Raw genomic sequence first — 23,628 nt, forward strand, 5'->3', positions numbered from 1 at the left:
GACTATCCTAATGTAGAATTTGTTTTCTTTCGGTTGCAAATTTTTGATTTAAATCTGTAGATTATTTTATGTTATTTGTGGTTTTAATGCTGCTTTTTTAAAAAATTTATTTTTATGTTTTTTGCTAGAGAATTTGTTTCAACACTCCATTAGCTCCTCAAGCTCTAGAAGATGTCAAGAATGTAGTCAGAAAACATATAAGTGATGGTGTGGCTGATAGTGGATTGACACTGAAAGGTGGGTCAATGGTGTTTTTCCTCCTTTTCAACTTAACTACTTTCCAAATTTGGCAGAAGGTGAAGGTCTTTATTGCATTATTTATACTTTAAGGAAATGTTAGTATTTACTAATATTCCTAAAATCTGACTTGGATATTTAAGAGTTGGAAGAGACAGGCCATTGTTGGGGATTATCATCCTTACTGTCCGTTTAAATTAGGGGTAGGGAAATTGGATCTCAAGGATGCAGGGTCCATCTGAGGTAAAGAGATATCTAGGGCAAACAAATAATATCTTAAAATTCTTCCTACCTAAAAGCAGCCTTTAAATAGTACTTATTTTTAGGGAATTTTTGTCTATGAGTCAAATTTACCAAGTATAAGATGTTCCCTCTAGAATATATTATAACACAGTGAAATAAGAAATGAGATTGAAAACCAGAATTTTCCATTATAGAAATAAGCTCAAAGATCTATAAAACATTTTCATTTGTTTCTGTTATATAACTTTGTGAATGTGGGTATATTCCTTGGGGGGTAATGTTGGCCCTTTCCTCCAGAGCTCTCCCTGGCTGAGCTGGGTGTATTTGTGAAATGAATCTGAAATCAGCTCTGTTTCATGGAGACACTTGTGAACTTTGTTTTGACCTTAACTGTGCAAAGCTAGCATACATATGTTCACAAATCTAGCTCTTGCCATTATGTTACATGCTTTTCTCCCATGTGACTCTGCACCTTTCTTCACATCAACTGTATTTACTAATTTACTTTATTTTCAGGTTTTCTCTTTTTACACACACTTTTTATCCAGAGAGGGAGACACGAAACTACTTGGACTGTGCTTCGACGATTTGGTTATGATGATGATCTGGACTTGACACCTGAATATTTATTCCCCCTGTATGTACCTTTTGTTTTCTAATTGATTTTACTTTCCAAGTGTTTTTAAGTTTTATTTAGTACATAGGTAGGTAGGCTTCAAGTTACCCAGGAATAATTTAGAATTGTAGCTGAGGTTTAGCAGGGTTTCTCAGCCTTAGCACTGTTGACATTTTGGACCAGGTAATTCTTTGTTGTGGAGCCTGTCCTGTGCATTGTAGGATGTTTGGCACATCCTTAGTGCTTGTAACGCCTCCTCCCCTAGTTGTGACAACCAAAACTATCTCCAGAAATTGCCAGATGTCCTTTAAAAGCAAAACCAGTTGAGAACCACTGATTTATAGTATGGCTCAAACTTTTCCTCTTTTCATGGAGCATACAAATATCTTTTAAAATTTCATTTTACTGAAGAAGGAGAAGAAGATGCTAGATAAACTTGGTTTCGGAATAAAGAGATCACAAATATGTTGGTTATCATTTTTTCTTTCATCAGTTCCTCTCCTCTCTCAGTTTTATAGCCTGTTCTTAGCTCAGGATGAAGTAACTATTTTTCTTAAACAACCGGTCTATTTGTGGTTATTTTCCTTTGATAATGCTATGTTTACGTTGTATTTGTTTAAAAATGGACCTAGTGCCACCCACAAACAGGAGACTGACTTGCCACATGATGCTTCTTCTACATCCATGGGAAGCAGGCTTTTCAGGGATGGTGACTTGCCAAGATCTGGCCTTGGAGTCTTCAGCCTTTCTTCTTCACATTTTCAGTGGTACATTACCTCTATCCTTTTTTCTTTCAGCATAGCACCTCCAGCTATCTCTGTAATGTTTCCAGAATACTTGTTGTTTTTCTTTCTCCATCATGGAGGAAGCAAAGTGCTTTCTGATTAGATTCCTAGTCCATTAATCAGTTCTAAATTGAAATTTCCCTCAACTAAGTAACCATATCTTGGCTCAAGTTAATTTCCCAGATTTTTCAATAAACATGTACTGAATGAATGAATTTGTCCTAGGGCCCTTTCATCTAGTTTTCTTTTCTGTCCTGTTTGAATGTGAATAAATAAATTCTACAGGAGGTTGCTTACTGCTTTCTTAAGTATGACATTTGGGAAACTACATCTCTTATGGCATTGTGGCTTACACTAATCATCTCTTTCAGTTTCTTTATGCTGTATACCTTTAGTTTTCTGCAAAATAGCCCCCTGTACCCCCCCCCCCGAATCTCTCTAGTCAGCTTGTTAATCTGTCTGCCTCTGTCCTTCGCAGTGCTGCTAGATTAGTAGATATATAAATACACATTTGGCCCTTCAAGACACAGGATAAAGCCCAACCTTCCTAACTTCCTAACATGGGTGGATGAGGTCATTCGTAATCTGTTCTGCTCATGCTCACTCTCTGCCTTCATCCTGGAAGTAAATACTGAACTATTTATAGTCCACCAAACACATGTCGTTTCCTACTCCAGGGTTTTGCCCATGTTTTTTTCACTCTCTCCCACCCTCTTCCCCCTACCTAATCAATGCCTTTCATCCTTCAAGTTTCAATTCAAGTGACTGTGTCTTAGCAGTGTTGATGGCCTCTCATCCCCAGTCTCCCCTTTCACATGGGCTCCCCTGGCGTCCTTAGCTTAACCTATTTTTGGCATATGCCTCATTCTGTTGAACCACCTGAATGTGGTTCCTTAGAAGTGGGGAGTCTTGTTTTTGTTTCCATAGTACCTAGCACCGTGCATTTGGTTATTGTTTATTGAACTGAATTTAAGGTAGGTTAGAAGGTCAAATCAGGTAAAAATAACATCTCTTCACATCATTTGCAACTCATTACAATGTTGGAATTAATATAAAGCTCACAATTATGACTTATAATTTAGACATAGGAAGAACAAACACATTACAGTTTAATCAGTATTATTGGTAAAATTTTTATTTCAACCTGCCCTTCTGATAGTTAAGAAAACATCATGTGTCGCTTTGGAATGAGCATTGTTATGACTCTTCTGAGGAGTTCCATAACCACTCCAGAGACTTTCCCCTGGGGAAGTCTAAATAGTGCCAATGAAGATATTTTTGTAAATGATGTCATCCCACAGAAAGACTCATTGAAATTGTATATTCATTTTTTAAATTAAATTTTAATATTTGATTATTGATTTATTTTACTCCTAAATTCTTTTTATCAACAGGCTAAAAATACCTCCTGATTGCACTACTGAATTAAATCATCATGCATATTTGTTTCTCCAAAGCACCTTTGACAAACATGATTTGGTAAGCATTTAACTGTAATTTTCCATGATATATAGCAAATATTTTTCTGTGAGTGATTTAACTCTGTTCTCTTAGCTATGGGATGCTTACATCATATAACCAAAAATTACTCAAACTCTCTTAAACTAGCAGAGATTTTTTTTTTTTTTGCTATCTACTTTTTTTGTTTTCTCAAGATGAAAAAGTCTAGTATCTGCTAGACACTTTCATAGGTTTTCTTATACACATGTGGAATTTTCATAATAAAATGTAATATTTCTTGTCGTTTGTTAATTAGTTTTTAGAAGCATGGCTTTACTAGATTAGAGGGCTTTTGTGTTTGGGAATTATTCTTTTAGGTATCTAAATATTATGTATGCTTCCTTGTGTATCTTCAGGATAGAGACTGTGCTTTGTCACCTGATGAGCTTAAAGATTTATTTAAAGTTTTCCCTTACATACCCTGGGGGCCAGATGTGAATAACACAGTTTGTACCAATGAAAGAGGCTGGATAACCTACCAGGGATTCCTTTCCCAGTGGACGTGAGTATAGAGCTCACCTCTTTCCTCTAGAGTTACAACTAGTTTAAAATTATGGTGTATTACATTTGTCACTTTGTAAGCTTATCAGATCTTATAAAATGCTTCAGTCATAGCTGCCTCTCAGCAGGATTTATTGTGCTGCTGCTATTGCTAAGATGAACTATAGATGTTCTATAAATTTATCCAGTAGGGATTGTTTTCTTTTGGGTGACATACAGGGAAAAAGTAATAAGTCTTGCATCAAAACTATACTAAATTTTAGTACTTTTTAGTTTGACTAAGGGAATTGGAAATGCCATTGCTATTGCACAGTTCTTACTCCTTCAAAATATGGGAAGAAGCATATTTTAGTTGGAACTGAAGACTTGTTTTGCATTTTTTGTTATTGTTTTTGGTGAATTCTTAATGAGACTTAGGATTTGTCTGCAACCTAGTTATAGCATCGTTAACATTATGCCTAGGATATTAAGTGACTCCTCTGATCATGCAAGGTGACATAATTGCTTTAGCCTTGGTGAGACTAACTTTCTCATCATTAGGGTCTTTTCTTTTTTCAAATACATAAGAAAGGCTAATTAATTTCACATGCCTTTCAGTTATTTTCGTGCCTTTGTCAAACCTTTTCAGATGTGTTTAATTATCACTAAGTCCTCAACAAGCCAATATTTGTGAGATATTAACTTGGGAAGCAGATTATATAAAATATTTCCACTTTAGATTTTTTTTTTTTTTTTTTTTGATTGGCTACCTCTGTGGAATCCACTTTAGATTTTACCAGCCACTCACTGCTCATCAGAGTGGCCTTGCTTTTGGGGCAGGTGGAGTAGATAAAGGAATTCCACCTTCCCACTCCTTGCATTCTCCATCCTTTCTTCCCTGCCTTAAGAATAGCAGTATAGGAAAAGCCATGGCTGGGCACGTAGGAAATTAAAGCAGTCTGACAAAAATTTTCTGGATAGGCCGGGTGTGGTGGCTCACGCCTGTAATCCTAGCACTCTGGGAGGCCGAGGCGGGCGGATTGCTCAAGGTCAGGAGTTCGAAACCAGCCTGATCAAGAGCGAGACCCTGTCTCTACTATAAATAGAAAGAAATTAATTGGCCAACTAATATATATAGAAAAAATTAGCCAGGCATGGTGGCACATGCCTATAGTCCCAGCTACTCGGGAGGCTGAGGCAGCAGGATTGCTTAAGCGAGTTTGAGGTTGCTGTGAGCTAGGCTAATGCCACAGCACTCACTCTAGCCTGGGCAACAAAGTGAGACTCTGTCTCAAAAAAAAAGTATCTGGATATGATGCATAAAATTTTTTGAGCTGTTGGCATTTTTTTCCTTATAAATGTTCATTCAGGAAGTTTTCACATCTTAAACTCATTCCTTTCATAGGCTCACGACGTATTTAGACGTACAGCGGTGCCTGGAGTATTTGGGCTATCTAGGCTATTCAATATTGACTGAACAAGAGTCTCAAGCTTCAGCCATTACAGGTAAGTATCTGGATACTGTTCACCTTATGATTGGCAACATTTTTTAAGATTCCAGTTTCCAGTGTAACAAAGAATAAAAATAAACTTATCTTCATGTCTTCCATTTACACTCTATTCGTTTTAGTAATTTCTTTTGAGTTGAGAATCTTGATTTTATTGTTTATCAAAAAGAAAGAATGGGCCGGGCGTGGTGGCTCACGCCTGTAATCCTAGCACTCTGGGAGGCCGAGGCGGGCAGATTGCTTGAGGTCAGGATTTCGAAACCAGCCTGAGCAAGAGCGAGACCCGTCTCTACTATAAATAGAAAGAAATTAATTGGCCAACTAATATATACATATATATAAAATTAGCTGGGCATGGTGGCGCATGCCTGTAGTCCCAGCTACTCGGGAGGCTGAGGCAGGAGGATCGCTTGAGCCCAGGAGATTGAGGTTGCTGTGAGCTAGGCTGACGCCACGGCACTCTAGCCTGGGCAACAGAGGGAGACGCTGTCTCAAAAAAAGAAAAAAAGAAAGAATGGATATTCTGCTTCCCATCTACTCCCTGGCATACTCCACTGATGAAAATGAGAGCTATGGGCTAGTAAGGATTTACCAGTCTATCTTGTATTTTTTTTTTTTTTTTTTTTGAAGCAGAGTCTCACTTTGTTCCCCAGGCTAGAGTGAGTGCCATGGCGTCAGCCTGGCTCACAGCAACCTCAATCTCCTGGGCTCAGCTATCCTGCTGCCTCAGCCTCCCGAGTAGCTGGGACTACAGGCATGTGCTACTATGCCCGGCTAATTTTTTTGTATATATATATTTTTAGTTGGTCAATTAATTTCTTTCTATTTTTGGTAGAGATGGGGTCTCGCTCAGGCTGGTTTCGAACTCCTGACCTTGAGCAATCCGCCCACCTCAGCCTCCCAAAGTGCTAGGATTACAGGCGTGAGCCACCGCGCCCGGCTTATCTTGTATTTTAATTTTCTTCAAACAAGCCTATGAACATATGATCTTGATCTTGAATTAATTGTACTTCTCTCAGCTTTGTATCCTTTTTCTATATTAATAAATCTTTCACAGATCTTGTAATGTAAACCAGACATTCTTGCTAAGCTATGTGCTTCACTTAAAGAAAACCTGTAGGTATGGAAATAATAAATTAAGGAGCCAATCATTTCAAGAGTTTCTTATATCCCAATTGGTGGAAAATCTATCATATCTGATTAGGAAGCTCTAGCACAAGAAGACAGCCTTTCTTAAATTGACAGAGCAAATACCCTTTAAAGCCACAGCCCTCAACCCCCAGGACATGTATTAGCGCCTGAGCGCCCCCTACCCACCTGGTCTGTGAGTGAGCGAAATGTCACCTGTATTTACAGCTGCTCCCCATCGCTTGCATCACTGCCTGAGCTCTACCACCGCCCACTCCACCCCGTGGAAAAATTGTCTTCCACGAAACTGGTTCCTGGTGCCAAAAAGGTTGGGGACTGCTGCTTTAAAGTACTTAACCGATTAGAGTTAGACAGTATTTAATTTAGCATCAGAGGGTAAGAAACTAATCACTAGCCAGCAGTGAGGTTTATTCACTCAAAAACATATTGTGAACATCTTTCTATATCAATAAGTATACTTTTATATATCTTAATGTTAAATAATGTATCATTATACAGATACTGTATAATTTTCAGTTTTTTACAGATTTGAAATAGCTTCTTTTAGTTTGTGATTTATGGTAATTTATCACAGAAGAAATTAGATGGGATATAACATTGGATATATTCATTGTAATTTTCATTCATTTATAGGATATTTTATTTATGGTGATAAAAATATTTGGTTACTAGAAATTCATTTTACAATCAACTTTCAGAACTTGCATCTTTTCTACTAAGTTAGGCCCTTCTGCATTATATTTAGTACTTTATTCACATCCAGTCTTACTGTTGTACAATATGTTTGTTTATAGATCAGACACTTCACAAAAGTTATACATAGCAATACCCTACTTTGCAAAAGGTATAATAGAGAGGTTCATTGAATCTAAGTGGTATATATTTAGTGAGTTTTTTTCTTTTTAGTAACAAGAGATAAAAAAATAGACCTGCAGAAAAAACAGACTCAAAGAAATGTGTTCAGATGTAATGTAATTGGAATGAAAAGCTGTGGGAAAAGTGGAGTTCTTCAGGCTCTTCTTGGAAGAAACTTAATGGTAAGAGGTCTCAGAAAATAGAACTATATCCAACAAATTTTTATAGTCACAAATTTACATATTTTCATAGCTATTAACATTTTTAGATGATTTCTAGAACTCAGTGGCCTGTAAAGTACAATCTAAATGTAACAGTAATCTTGTTGAACTGTCTATCTTTTTTTCATTGGTGTTAGCTATCATTTGTCTTTTTTTTTAACCAGTGTCTAGATGGGGATTAAATGACTACACATGGGAAAGCACCTAACACAGTCCTTGGCATGAAGTAAATGCACAGTAAATATTTTGAATTGAATACTGATAAGTAGTTCTAACTTCCTTGAATAAGAAGACTAATGTGTTCTAAGGATACCCTAATCACAAAAAAAAATAAAAATAAAAAAAAAAAAAGAAGACTAATGTGTTTCCAGATGAGTTTTATATCGGGCCAAATTAGAGTATAATGAGGATTGCTAGCCAGTAGGTGGCTCTAGAATATATTTTCAGTAATGCATATAGCTTCCTTCCCTTTCAGCTATTGCTTGCACTTTATGCAGAACAAATACATCCGTTGTCTTAGATCTTAAGAACTAAGAAACATAAAATCAATATCTCCTTTGTACTGGTAAATAGTACATAGTGTAGGAAAGAATGCCCTTTTATTTATAACACACCCACATATACACACAGAGCTGTGTGTGTTGATGAAAATCACTGACTGTAAATATTGAGATTTTTGGTTCTGTTTTCAGAGGCAGAAGAAAATTCGTGATGATCATAAATCCTACTATGCGATTAACACTGTTTATGTATATGGACAAGAGAAATACTTGTTGGTAAGAACTTCTATGGCATATAAAGATTATAAATTATTGGGTACATTTTTAGTGACTCTGAAAACAAATTGGTTTTGAATTAATGGATATACATAGAACTTGTGTATTTTTTTTTTTTTTTTTTTTTGCGACAGAGTCTCACTTTGTTGTCCAGGCTAGAGTGAGTGCCGTGGCGTCAGCCTAGCTCACAGCAACCTCAAACTCCTGGGCTTGAGTGATCCTTCTGCCTCAGCCTCCCGAGTAGCTGGGACTACAGGCATGCGCCACCATGCCCGGCTAATTTTTTATATATATATCAGTTGGCCAATTAATTTCTTTCTATTTATAGTAGAGACGGGGTCTCGCTCTTGCTCAGGCTGGTTTTGAACTCCTGACCTTGAGCAATCCGCCCGCCTCGGCCTCCCAAGAGCTAGGATTACAGGCGTGAGCCACAGCGCCCGGCCAAACTTGTGTATTTTTTTCACCTTGTTCATACATTGGAATTCTAATTCTCATAATCTGTGGTGATTACATGGGTATAGATATAAGTAAAAGTTCATCTGTTTGTGCATTTATTTGTATGTTAGCTACACCATAATAAGAAAGTAAAAAAAAAAAAAAATTAAGGCCAGGCACAGTGGCTCATGCCTATAATCCCAGCACTTTTGGAGGTCAAGGTAGGTGGATTGCTTGAGCCCAGGAGTTTAAGACCAGCCTGGGCAATATAGCGAGACCCTTTTCTACAAAAAATTTTAAAAAAACTGAGTGCAGTGGTACATGCCCATAGTCCTAGCTAAGGCTGAGGCAGAAGGATTGCTTGAGCCTTGGAGTTCAAGGTTACAGTGAGCTATGATCATGCCATTGCATTCTAGCCTGGTCAACGGAGCAAGACTCTGTCACCAAAAAAGAGAAACACCAAAAATACTACCCCTTTACTCTTTCTTCCATTTCTATTTTTAAAAAAATGTTTCAATATTTCCTCTACTATTGACTAGAAATTAATATGAAAACAATGCTAGTGCTTGGTAGTTTATAATCTGAATCAAATTTATTTAGCAGGGAGGAATATATTCAAAAAATGTGTTAACCTAAAAAAACTTATGAAAGAAGAGTCTGACTGAAATGATACTATGAAATATAGTAGAAAAGTTATATGCTCTCCTGAATCCAGTTAGATTTCAACTTCAACCCTGGTCCCCCCATTGATTAGTTCTGTGACCTTGGGCAAGTGGCTTACTCCTTCTAGCCTGAGTTTCTTATTGTTAGACAATATGAGAGTCTCCTAACAAGTAATAGGTACTAGAAATAGTTCACTCTCATTTGTTTTATTTTTGTAAATAGTTTATTTTGCCAGGTGATATTGAATTTTATATATACTTTATGATAAAAGTTTATCAGTTTCTTTTTTTTTTGAGACAGAGTCTCACTCTGTTGCCCAGGCTAGAGTGCCATGGCATCAACCAGGCTCACAGCAACCTCAAACTCCTGGGCTCAAGCAATCCTCCTGCCTCAGCCTCCCAAGTAGCTGGGACTACAGGCATGTGCCACCATGCCCAGCTACTTTTTTCTATATATTTTAGTTGGCCAATTAATTTTCTTTCTATTTTTAATAGAGACAGGGTCTCGCTCATGCTCAGGGTGGTTTCAAACTCCTGACCTTGAGCGATCCTCTCGCCTCGGCCTCCCAGAGTGCTAGGTTTACAGGTATGAGCCACTGCGCCCGGGCTATCAGTTTCTTATTAAACCTTGTTTGTCTCCTATTTTTTTCTAGTAAGTATATTTCTGCATATTGGGTACTCAGCTAATATTGTTGACTGTTAATTTTCCTGTTTTCTTATTCTTACACTAATCTTTACAAATTCATATCTTTCATGTCTCTGACTATGCTCTCTATAGTAGTGTTTTATTTGGAATATATTGAGTCACTTCTGACTCTACATGTCCCCTTTCATCTTATCAACGAAGACACACTCTCTTAAATAACTCAGTACTGAGTTTTACTCTTGTTGGATCATTTTCATATCACAGATGGGATATTTAAGAGGTTTTACAAATAAACATTGAAAAAAGTGGGCAGTGAAGTAGAACAAAATGACTTTAGTGTAAAGATTTATTTGCTTTTTGTTTTCAATTAGTGGGGAGAAAAGGTAATGTAGCAGAAAGAAAATAGACTTGCGAATCATCTGAGTTCAGATTTTTGTCTGATGACTTCTTAGATGTGTTACCCTGAGCAGTTGCCTTAATCTTTCTAGTCTGAATCTTTATCTGTAGAAGGGAGACAATGCATGCAAAGGAACCATCCCCACAAATTAGCCACTCACTAAATGTTAGTGTCTGTAGAATGTTAATCACCATTTTTAATCTACAGAATCAGAAGATACTTGTTTGTCAATACTTTGTACTCCTAACAATGGTCTGAAAGTTATGCTTAACTAGTACAATTTTATTAGGAAGTCCAGTTGAGCTAGTAATAAAACATCATGACTTTATACATCAATATTATGATACTTACATTTCTCATTATCTTTTTCTTTTTACAAGTTGCATGATATCTCAGAATCGGAATTTCTAACTGAAGCTGAGATCATTTGTGATGTTGTGTGCTTGGTATATGATGTCAGTAATCCCAAATCCTTTGAATACTGTGCCAGGATTTTTAAGGTTTGTTACTCTTACAGACTATGACTAAATATAAAACATTTAGTTTTAATAGAATTGCAGTGTGGTCTTTCCTAACCATAAAAATGCAACAAAATCATTTGTGGAGCTTTTAAAAATATATATTAAAGACATCTCTACCCCATCCCTAAAGGTTCTAGTTTTGTTTTGAAGTGGTAGAGTCCCAGACATACATATTTCTAAAAAAAAAAAAATTCCTCATGATTCTGATGTGCATTCCCGGTTAAGAACTTTTGTATTAATGGAGGGTCCTCTTGGCTTTTAGAAATGCATATGGATTATATATTGCCAGTTATACCAAGAATAACAGCCATAGTGAGGAGATAAAGCAGAAATTTTCAAAGTCTATCAGTCATTTTGAGATTATCAACAAGATTTAGTAAGAGTAAAAAACTATAGGTACAAAGGTATTTATTCTATCATAGCTTTTAATAGCAAAAAACTGGAAATAATCTAGATGGCTAACAATAGGATGATTTACCAAAGTAAGGTAAAATAATCTAGTAAAATATTAAGCAGCCATTAAAAATAATAGTTTTGGGTTCTGAAGAACATGGAAGAAATAGTATTACATTTTTAAATGGTTATGTCTGGTGTGACTATAGTTATATAGATATAAATATATATGCTCAAAGACTAGAGGTAATATGAAAAAATGAAAATAGTCTTCATTAGGATGGAAGAATTTAGATGGACTTTTTAATATTTTAAAACGTTTAATGTGTCTTTTTAATTAAAAAGTATATTTTAAAACATTGTAGATGATCTAAAGAATCAGTATTGTTGTTATCAGCATTAGAAAAATGGTCCTGGTCTTACGTATTATATGAGTCTGACCTAGACCACTGCCATTCTTTGCCTTTTGGTTCATTTTCTCTCTTTGAAACTATTGTTGTTTTGCCTATCCAGAGAAGATTTTTTTCACTTTAATTAAATAGTAGTCTTTAAACTTGTTATCAGATTTTGATTTTGTTTTTTATTCCATAGCAACACTTTATGGACAGCAGAATACCTTGCTTAATCGTAGCTGCAAAGTCAGACCTGCATGAAGTTAAACAAGAATATAGTATTTCGCCTACCGATTTCTGCAGGAAACATAAAATGCCTCCACCACAAGCCTTCACTTGCAATACTGCCGATGCACCCAGTAAGGATATCTTTGTTAAATTGACAACAATGGCCATGTACCCGTAAGTACTTGCTCTGTCTTCATTTTCATGTTGCATGGTTCATAATAACATTGCATGCCATTATTAGCCATGAGGGGGAAATCTTTGTCACATAGAAGTTGTTCAGCAACAGAAAGAGACTTTTTAATGAGAAGGTACAAATTTGAGTAAATGCAAGTTTGGTTTGGCTGTCATAATGAAATGATGTAAACAATGCTACTGATATTTGTATATTTTTGAGCAGGCTGTAACTATCTTAATAAGGATAGTACAATAAAACACAGCCCCCTACCCAACATAAAAAATAATCTTACTGTAGTAAGTGGGTTTTGCATCATGTTGCTTTATGCTTATGAAGCATTTCAATATGAACAAAAAGTTTATATTTTTCTGTTGATTAATTGACTTTGGGTATGTGAAGGTTTCCAAAATCTTTTATGAATTTATGTGGAAATTATGGGTATGTTTGAGTTCAGTATGTCTTTTTAAGTGCTGTAAAAAGTAGTTGTAATTTGTAATTTCCACTACGTAAATGTTTTGCATTAAGTGTTATGAGCCACAAATTTCATGTACATTTATTATATATCTATACATGCATATGCACAAGCACATAACTGTGGTCATCTTTGTAGTTTACTAACTGCCTTAAAATTGCATGGTTCTTATGGCATTCTCCTCAAAGTAGTGTGTTTGTATAAATCCTGTTTTGTAACAAAATATTAATAGTTTTTCAGGCAGTGCGTTTCTCAGGACTTATAGCTTATTCTATTTATTCTTATGTTAATCTCTAAATTATTTTTCTTCTTATAAAAACAGTATAAAATAGAGTAATAAACATTGCTATAAACCAACACTGAAGTTTTTAAGAAAAGTATTAATTTGTATAGATTTTTAAAATCAAAGTTAACTTTACTGGTCTTCTATTAACTAATACTTTTAGAATAGGCAACAAATCCTTGAATTTCTATTTGTATTGGAAGACAAGTCATTCCTATTACTATAAGATAAGCAAAACCTTATTTATGTTTTACCTTTGCTTTAAAACTCTCATGTATGTTATCTGCAGAGAGGATCATTACAGAGACAGACTCTCCCGAGACATGGGCAACACTGATAGAATAGAGAATTTGAGAAAAATCTGGGTCTTTCTAAAAACTGCTTTGTAAGTTGCTTTTTCTTTATGACTTCTGTGGGGACTTTGTTGACATTTTCTTATAGGATGACCAAATCTCCTTTCTTGCCATAATTAACATTTAATAATTATCTAGAAACGCACTGCTTGGTCAGGCTTACTGCCTAATTATATATTATGGTGTCTTCTTTGCTTTGTAAATGTACTTTTTAAATCTTGCAAGTAACTGCATCTATGTTTTTAGATCTGCATCCTTAAAAACATTTTACTATAATTCTTTGTGTGTGTGTGTGTGTATATGATAAATGTACATACATGGACACTTGTTTATGTGGTTAATCCCAAACTACTTCTCATGAAGCATCTCCCTGTTGCTAAGCATACTTTGCATCTCTCCTTTTTGGTGGGTGGAGCCTGGTGTATGTTGAAGAGTCAGATTCAATTTATAAAATAACAAATGGATTCCAGTATGACAGCTGGCAGTGACTTAGTAGCAGTGATACGTTCATCATCACAAGTCAAATTTTAAAAAGGAATGTCTTGAGCCTATAAAAGTTTTTAAAAAATTAATTCTTGTTTTTCTTCATGTTGGGAATTAGGCATTATTGGGATGCTGCTAATCTCCACAACCATGCCACCGTGTGCTGTGGTCTCATCAGATCTCACAAGCTAAGCCAAGTCAGTTTGGGCCAGTCCTTTGACTGAGAAGCCTGTAAAAATGTTCAGGTGTTACAGGAAGTGATGGCATTGATTCATCAGGTGGCGCTCTTCTGAGTGGGTTCTGCGCCAGTATCTCTTCGTGGGTGGTGTGATGGCTTTGTATGAATGAGTGGCTCTGACCACTGAAACAGTCACTGGAGACACCCTACTTTGGTAGTTAGCGCTGAGGTGAAATGGGTTGTCCCATGTGTCTGTACCAACTAGTGCAACTCCACTCAACCAGAAAGGAGTCAGAAAGCCTCCCCAAATTTCATATCTAATTTCAATTGGATCCATTGTTGATTTTTACATCCTTACCCAGAGTTTCATACTATCTATCATACTTAGCTGCTGTGTTTTGGTAGCAGATGAAATTAACCCTATATTTTGTTCGAGAAGAAATTTATGAAGCATCTTGATTTCCTTTGGGAGCCAGGGTGCTTGATGAATTAAAGACGATGTTGTTCATATCTTCTTAGGGTTGAATATACTCGTCTTTTGACTCTTTTGTGTATTGTCATTCTTCTCCTTCCTGGTTTTCAGGCATGTGTGTATGCTGAGGGAGGAGGAGGAGGAGGAGGAGGAGGGAATGTTATATTAAATGCTAGCAAACTTTATCCTTTTGGCGGGTGCTATGGCTTACTCAGCTTTTCTTTTTATTAATTTAGACGAGGGTGCCATCTATTGCTGTGCATATTTATTCCACTAAAGCTCATGTAAAAATAATTCCATCCCCCCTCCAAAAAAAGCAAAAGCGTTAGCTTAATTTTCCCTAGATTTTCTATAGGGAGGGAGGAGGAAGCTGTTACTTTTTATTATGTTTTTGGCAAATGTGGAATTCTGCACAACTTTAGCATGCGCCACACTGTCCTTTTTCTTTCTACAAAGAGTGTTGCTTATGCCTAAATATATTTTTTAAGTTGGCACACCCTGACTTGTGCCATATTTGTAAGTAAGAACTCAACTCCTGTCCTTCTGTGTGTTTTCGCAGCCATGCCCGGTTACGCTGTATGTGCACCTGCAACAGGTGTACATTTTGCATCTGTCAGAACTTCCTCAACTCAGACTTGCTGCAATCTGTAAAGAACAAAATCTTCACTGCAGTTCTTAACAGGTTCTTAACTTTATTTACTGGGTACCAGGCATTCTGTTAAAATACAAAAGAAAAAAATGGATAACTATTTATAATACAGATACTCACTACAGAGACAACAAGCTGACTGATGCCCAACTAACTTCCACTAAAATCCTCACTGTGATGACAATGTTTAGTTTGGGAAGCATCCTTAATAATGTTTTTTAATTAATAGGTATATTTAAAGGACCATAAAAGAAGACTTTGGATTTTTTTTCATAAGGAAGATGGAGTATCTTTATTATTAGATGATAATATGTATAGGGAGATAAAAATTCCTTTGGCTGTGAGTGGTAAAAATAGATTAGGACTTTTGTAGTAAGAAAAAGACACACTGATCCCAAATAAAAGATATTCTGTTATACTATTCTCAGCTTATATTCAATTAGTATATCTTATCAAAACCATAGTAATATGAGTAGTATTTTGGGTTTAAAAAAATTTATATTCTCAAAACCATTTATAATCATAATCTACTTCTACTTTTAAGTACCTGGAGTATTTATTTGAAAGAACATGGTTTCTAGAAATGAAGATAGTAACTTTAAAGACTCACAGGAATATGGAAAAAAAAAAAGATCTGTACTACTGGCTTTTGAGTTCTTTATAATTGAGCCAAAAACATTCCTATAAAGTAATATGCTTTTAAAAAAGAAAGAGAAAAAAAGGATGTATACATTCCCTCAAAGCAATGAACTTGGAAGGTTATATTCTTATTCTATTTATGCTACCTTTGTCAAATCAGTTTTACATTTGTGATCATTTAAGAGCCTATGTAATATTAATTTGTATCTGACATCAAATTTGTATGTGTCTAAGGATGAATTAGGTTTTTGAAATCATTTAAAAGTCATTGGGAGCTGTGCTTGATTAAAATGGATGATCAAGCTAAATAATAGATTTTGGTTAGAAATAGGTCAGTTATTTGGTTCACCATTAGACACTCACTGAGGGCTAGACTCCAGCTGTATCAAATGATGATACAGTTTGTGTCTGCCAGCAATATGGTAGATGTGTCTATGATACAGTGAGTCTATTTCTTATGTGAGTCAGAAACAGATTTTGAAGGCATTCTCAGAGTTTCAGTGATGTTTTGAGTGCTAGCAGCTCTGGAATAAGAATGCAGCCTCTCAGGTGACTGCTTTGAAGGAATCACCACATTCATTTGCTGGTAAAGTTCTCCCTCTGTCCTTTGAGTGGCATCTTGTAAAGTAGTAACCCAGACAGATTCTCTCACGATGACTGACTGAGAACGTGCAAGGATAGTTCAAACCAAACAACGTTCAGGAGCTCCAGCGTCGGGAATATTAATGGAAGGGATTCTAGAATTCATCTGGCCTAACCTCCTGTTAGAATGCCTTCCTGCAAGCCTTTCTGAGAGAGTGCTATTTATCTGCTCATGGCTTTCCTCATTGGAGAGGGTTTTTGCTTTTGCTTTTATTTTTTTTAACTAAAATGTTTTCCCTGTAACTTTCTCTCCTTTAGTTTTAGTTCTGCCCTTTAGAACAACATACGACTATTCTACTCCCTCTTCAACATAGCAATCCTTCAGACTTTTGAAGACGGCCATCATGTCTCCCCTAATTTTCTCTTCTCCAGGTAGAACTTCCCCATTTCTTTCAGCCTTTTCTTAAATTAGATGGTTTAGTGACCTCATCATTCCTGGTTGTCCTTATCTGAAAGCCCTTTAGGTTTTCAGCGTACCTCTTAAAAGGTACCATGGAGAATGGATAACAGTGCTCCAAATGTGGTCTGTCTAGTCCAGGACAATTGGCAGTCGTGTTCCACAGTTAGGACAGCACCTGTCTAGTGCATGACTTACTTAGCAGCCCCATCCCACTGTTAACATATATTATTCCTGGGATTGAGGGAGATGTCCCCTCCTTTCTAATCATGTATTTGACATTTTTAGTTAACACTTTGAATCTAAATGCAGATACATATGTATCTCTACTAAATGTCATATTCTTTTTGATCCATTTGTTCTAGATCAGTCATTTCAAACATTATTTCTGTCATTTGTCCCATTATATATCTCTCTCAGCATTCTGTTATTTGCAAATTTGGTAGATATGTCTTATCTTTCAAGTTACTGATAAAAAAAAATAATGTTGAATACCTAGAGGTTGGAGAGAGAGAAAGCGTGCTAAAGCAAGTCCTATAGTATTCCGCTACAGAACTCTTTTCCAATGTCAGGTTCAGAATTCTTAGGGAAGGATTTTTCAGTCAATTAAAAATATATTATTATCCAGGCCGGGCGCTGTGGCTCACGCCTGTAATCCTAGCTCTTGGGAGGCCGAGGCGGGCGGATTGCTCAAGGTCAGGAGTTCAAAACCAGCCTGAGCAAGAGCGAGACCCCGTCTCTACTATAAATAGAAAGAAATTAATTGGCCAACTGATATATATATATATAAAATTAGCCGGGCATAGTGGCGCATGCCTGTAATCCCAGCTACTCGGGAGGCTGAGGCAGAAGGATCACTCGAGCCCAGGAGTTTGAGGTTGCTGTGAGCTAGGCTGACGCCACGGCACTCACTCTAGCCTGGACAACAAAGCGAGACTCTGTCTCAAAAAAAAAAAAAAAAAAAAAAATATATATATATTATTATCCAGCCCACATTTTATCTTCATGTCTTATCAGAGATTTCATGAAGGATTTTTCTAAAATCAGTATATAATTTCTACCACATTCCTCTGATCTACCAATGTAGTCATTATTTAAATAGGAAGCGATACTATTTGATGTCTTATTGGTGCACTCACCTTGGCTCCCAGTAATTGGTGATAACAAACTACCTATTTTATTATCTAGTCTAGAAGCTCTTGATTGTCCATAATTACAGATTGATTCGTTGTCTGCGTCTCTGGTGACAATTTTATTCCTAGGTCAGTTTAGTCAGCTTCCAAATGAAATAGGGTGGATGTGCATTAACACATTGACTGCCACACTAGAAAAATTTTTCCTTGGGGCCACTGTGTTTTATTATGAAAATAAAATAGAAACTTTGAAAATACAGCAATCCTTTCAATTTAATGAAAAATTTGTCATTTTTTATTGTTTTCTATTCGTGAATTATATGCAGTTAAATTGTCGATATTAATTGTAACAATGAGAACATCAACAAGTAAGATTTTCACGAACCAACTGTGGGGTTTTGCCCAGGGGGGCCACCCATCATATAACACGTATGCTACAGCACAACAGCGTGAGTTGCCAACGCACCATGAGGCTCCCAAGGTAAAGAGATATGTGGGTTACATATGCTTCATGGGGCCCCTGGCTCAAAACTAGAATGAGTTAAATACAACTCACATGGCAGTTAATGTGTTAAATGAATATGCTTGCTCATAGTAAATTATTCTATACAGCGATCCTCAAAGAGAAATCAGTTCATTTTGTCATATCTATTTATGAACTAGAGATAATTTAATGGTAGTGTCAGCACACATCACTGATATCTGGTAATCAAGAATAGAATGAAAAAGATGAGTAGGGAACCCCGTGTACCTTTCAAAGAACTCCTTCCTTATCCCTGTTAGTATTTCAATCATTTATTTAATGGAAGTACAGTGGAATTTTAGGGGTTCTATATTGAAGTTTCTTATAGTTGATAAAAGGTAAGATAGGTGGGTGGGGGCCAAGACCTCAGTGCCCACAGGGCCTGGATGGATAATGTAAATGAATGAAAGTGGCCAAGTTAAAGAAAGAAGGAGAGGGAGGTACTTTATTTAAAAGAAGTAATCAGAACAAAGCATGTTTATAGGCCACTTGTTTACAACCTCAGTCTTAAGGTATGGCCTAGAGTCATGATGGTAGAGGCCTAAAAAAGACCATCTATGGAATGAAAATGTCTCTGCTTCCCCCCCACCACCAATATTTTTCTCCTTTCCCATGAAAAATTTGAAAAAATTATTGGGTGGTGGAGTGAAAATGGAACTACTTTTTCCTATTACTTCTCAGGTTTTGGCAGCCTTGGTGATTGGTCACTATTGGTTTGCTGTGTTAGACATATTTTAATGTTAAATAAGCAAAAGAAAGATTGATTAGCTAAGTAAAAGTCATTTAAGAATTTTTCACTGTGGCCAGGTGTGGTGGCTCACCCTGTAATCCTAGCACTCTAGGAGGCCACAGTGGGCAGATCGTTTGAGCTCAAGAGTTCAAGACCAGCCTGATCAAGAATGAGACCCCAGTCTCTACTAAAAAAATAGAAAGAAATTAGCTGGACAACTAAAAAAAAAAACAAAACAAAACCAAAAAAACAAAAACAAAACAAAACAAATATATATATATATATATTTAGCCAGGCATGGTGGTGCATGCCTGTAATCCCAGCTACTCGGGAGGCTGAGGCAGTAGGATTGCTTGAGCCCAGGAGTTTTTTGACGTTGCTGTGAGCTAGGCTGACACCACGGCACTCTAGCCCGGGCAACAGAGTGAGACTGTCTCAAAAAAAAAAAGAAGAATTTTTCACTGTACTTCATTCAATAGAGAGGGTTCCAATTTAACACTAAGTCTTAAGCCTTTGTTTTTAGAAATCAGAACTACCATGCTTAGTGTTTGATTTACAGTTGTGAAAGAACAGTTCTAAAAGGTTTGTCATTTTTAAGTAAAAAGTTTCATTAAATATCTGAAAAGAATTAAATTAGTAGACAAAAATTGATACATACTGGCCTCAAATTAATGCATTGTTTTAGTATGCTTGTAAAAATTTTAGTCACTGAAATAGAAATTTCTACCGGATATAATACATGTTTGAGGCCACATTTCTCCTGCTACTCTCCTGCCCCTAACCCCCTCCTTGATTTATTCATTCAAAATATTTAAGTACCTATTTAAGTAACCACTTTGGATAAGAACCTCCTTGCTGTGAACTGAGACAAAATTTGAAGATGAAGAAGATATGATAGCTGCCTTTAAATACCCTTCTAAATAATGTCACTAAATTTTTTTTTTTAATTTTGGTTACATTTTCTGTGACCTTAGTCCCTCATGCTAAAAAAGAAAGTGCTGTAACCTGATCATGAGTTTAGGTAGTTTCAATAGATTAATTTCTGAAACTGTTTTTTGCTGGAAAAAAATTAAGTCTTTTCTTGAGTCTATTTACTGACACTACATATTTTAAGTCTGTGCTACTAATTTTTTTCTTTCCAATTTAACGGAATGTGTATTGATTTCAACATGTGAGAGTAGTGTTAGACTAAACACACATCTGTCTCACATGTAACTTTGTACTTTACTAATTATGGTTTCACTCTTAGATCTGTATAGGTTTATGTTTTTCTTTAGAATAATTTATGAATGATTGGAATTATTTGAATTTAAATTCAGTTGGAGGATGATTAACATGTGGTCAGATGATTTTAATCTTTGGGAATGATTTCATTTCATATGGTATAAATCATGTTACTGGAGAAAAATACCTTTTCAATATGTTTTAATTTTTGAATACCTTTTAAATCTGAAAGTGATAAAATGATTATGTAGGAATGAGCTTGATTGTTGGTTTGAACTACCCAGGATTTTTATTTATTAAGTATTTATTACTCCAACTTGAGAACACTCCTACTTTGCATGAGAATGTTACTATATTTTAATGTGCTGTGAACTTTAATTTGTCCTTTCCTTTAGGTGTTCGTTTTCATTTGTGTGTGCCACTTGGTCACTTCTTTAATCCTCTCGATCTCTTTCCCAGCTAGGTTTCTGTGTATAACCCCACCGCTTCTCCTAACCTATAATTTAATTAAAATTATTTATTTATAATTTATTATTTTGGTGTGATTTCCTTTGGTGCATATTTGATTTTAGAATTTCTAACATTCCATTTTATGATTTGCATTAACTGTGTAAGTTGTTTATTCATGTTACTTCTTAAGTTTGGTAGTAGCATGTTACTTTGGTAAACAAGTATATAATTCATACTGAATTTTTACAGAGACTCAAAGGGATGATGGATAGTCATCATCCCCATTGTAATTTTACCCTATTTTAATGTATTTTTAATTGAATATATGTACATTTATTTTAAGGCGCTTCATGTACCCTTGCATTCGTCACCCAAGTTCCTTCTTTATGCATTTTGAACTCATGTTGCTTAATATAGGAGCCCTTTTTTGAAGAAAGGATTTTATTATTGTCAGACCAAAAAGAACTACTTTTTCATAGGATTGCCTTATGAAGAGGTTAGTGTCCTGGGAATCTTAATGTTGTTAGGTATTTAGAATCTAAGAGTTCTTGGGGTATTATGTTATAATAAAATACTATATCAAGGAAGTCCTGTTTTAGTTTCTTATGAAACTTCTATGTTCCCTTGTATGAAAGTCTTTACAAGGGTGTTCTTTGAATTTGTATACATAGTCATTAATTTAAAATTATATGAGAGTTTCTATTATAGATTCTCATTAAGTAAGCTGCTGCTGCTTATAATTTTTAAATTTTTGCTGTTTGCTTGGTATATTAAAGGACATGAGAGAGTGGAGTTTGCCTAATCTGATCCTTAAGTATCACTAGTTAACATACAGATATTAGAACATTTTCTGTGTATCTTTTATTATCTATAATTTCAGATTTTCCTAATGCTTGGTAAAGCATTGCTTGACATTGATGCACACCTATTCCTTTTCCAATGTGTGTTACTATTTAGGCATGCTCAGTTAACAGCTTGCTTATGGTTTGTGTTGCAGTTCATCTTTGTTAAACGCTGTATATAGATTTCTTAACCTATTTTGAGAAATATCTTATCAAAATATTCATGCCTACTAGTTCAATTAGGAAAATTGTCATTATTAAAAGCAGTAGTGGTATTATTATTAGAAATAATATTACTAGCAGTAGTGGTATTATTATTAGAAATAAAAATAGAAAACACTTTACCAGATGGAAACATTTAGAGGAATAAAAAAACAGGGAGGTCCAGAAGACGTTTTTTAGAAATGGAATAGTAAAGACAGAAAACTCAGTGATGACTTCAGTACAGTTTTCAACTTGAGTTATATAATTGCAAATAAGAGCGAGCTTTACATGACAACTCTGTGCCCCGGTAACTTCAGGTACACATGTATTACAGTTATGCCAGCTGTTTCAGAGTATTAGCTTAAAAGTTTATACCTGAGATTTGTATATGGATAGAGTTACAGAATTAGAAGGCAATTCATATTAGTGCGTTTGTGCATCTCTTAGTTGATTGGAAAGGTTAGCTTGGCAAGATGAGAAGTTACATGGGAAGACTGAGAAAAGCGACTATTTGGCTGGAGCCACGCTGAGAAAAGTCTCTTAGCTTTGGTGCTGTTGAGTTCTATGTTTTTTTCCTCTTTATAATTGCTTGCAGTCTAAGATAAGGTTAATTGCTATCTGGCCCTTTCTGAATTATTTCCCTTCTTCAAGTTCTAATTTTTGCAGACTTTTCTTCGATCTCTACAATATAGTTTTTATACCTCACATGTAAAGTCATGTGACAGATTATAAAAAACAATTTCAACTAGAGTATTAAAAATACCCTATTTGAGAATAACTAGAATAGATTTATTTCCCTGAACCCTATAGGATTTGATACTTTACATTTCTAAATATTACAATTGATAATATTTGCTTTATTTATTATTGGTTCAATACATAAAGCCAGTAAAGGTTTTAATTCATGTTCTTATATTATTCTTATATTTACCATAAATTACAAAATTAATCAAAAGCCTTTTGTAAAGTCTGCCTTTTTTTTTTTTTTTTTTTTTTTTGAGACAGAGTCTCACTCTGTTGCCCAGGCTAGAGTGTCATGGTGTCAGCCTAGCTCACAGCAACCTGGGCTCAAGCAATCCTTCTGTCTCAGCCTCCCAAGTAGCTGGGACTACAGGCACGTGCCACCCATGCCTGGCTAATTTTTTATATGTATTTTAGTTGTCCAATTAATTTCTTTCTATTTTTAGTAGAGACAGGGTCTCGCTCTTGATCAGGCTGGTTTCGAACTCCTGACCTTGAGCGATTCACCCGCCTCGGCCTCCCAGAGTGCTAGGATTACAGGTGTGAGCCACCGCACCTGGCCTGACATATGCCTAAAGTATTCAGTGCAAAGGTACACAGGAATTTTGGTCACCTTATATATGCCTTGTGTGACTATTCACACAAACAATTCTTCATTTAATTCTTTATTGCCTGAATTTTGAAACATTTTCTTCTCTCACCATTATTAAGCAGCAGCCTTAGTAATACCCAAGTTCAAACGTGTCGGTTGGCTCCCACACCTGTGTCAAGGAGATCTTGATGACTGACAGATGTATGTGCCCTCAGCACTTCTAAGCCAGAAGGCCAACATAGCAGACACAGGAAATTCTACCAAAAAACTTCATAACTCTCACAAGTTGCAAATGATTAGTTAGTGTTATATCCCAGCATTTAGTCATTATTTCTTATGTTCTAAAAAGAGATATTGCTGGCCGGGTGCGGTGGCTCACGCCTGTAATCCTAGCTCTCTGGG

General features: G+C 35.8%; 1 protein-coding gene across 6 annotated transcripts in view; it reads left to right on the top strand.

Moving 5' to 3' along the window:
* The window catches only part of RHOT1 (ras homolog family member T1), a 67,822-nt gene that overhangs the window by 38,480 nt on the left and 5,714 nt on the right, over positions 1-23,628 (top strand). For 2 of the 6 annotated variants that reach the window (XM_012737205.2, XM_075994346.1), the window contains exons 10-20: positions 129-237; positions 997-1,117; positions 3,276-3,360; positions 3,738-3,883; positions 5,267-5,367; positions 7,425-7,555; positions 8,287-8,370; positions 10,891-11,010; positions 12,016-12,218; positions 13,264-13,359; positions 15,020-15,142. In XM_012737205.2, the coding sequence (XP_012592659.1) occupies positions 129-237; positions 997-1,117; positions 3,276-3,360; positions 3,738-3,883; positions 5,267-5,367; positions 7,425-7,555; positions 8,287-8,370; positions 10,891-11,010; positions 12,016-12,218; positions 13,264-13,359; positions 15,020-15,142 (1,319 nt within the window). The remainder of the gene's footprint in view (positions 1-128; positions 238-996; positions 1,118-3,275; positions 3,361-3,737; positions 3,884-5,266; positions 5,368-7,424; positions 7,556-8,286; positions 8,371-10,890; positions 11,011-12,015; positions 12,219-13,263; positions 13,360-15,019; positions 15,143-23,628) is intronic. The other 4 variants (XM_012737567.2, XM_075994347.1, XM_012737474.2 and 1 more) reach the window with 3 other exon arrangements.

The sequence above is a fragment of the Microcebus murinus genome, chromosome 18, assembly GCF_040939455.1.
Source record: "Microcebus murinus isolate Inina chromosome 18, M.murinus_Inina_mat1.0, whole genome shotgun sequence".
NCBI lineage: Eukaryota > Metazoa > Chordata > Mammalia > Primates > Cheirogaleidae > Microcebus > Microcebus murinus.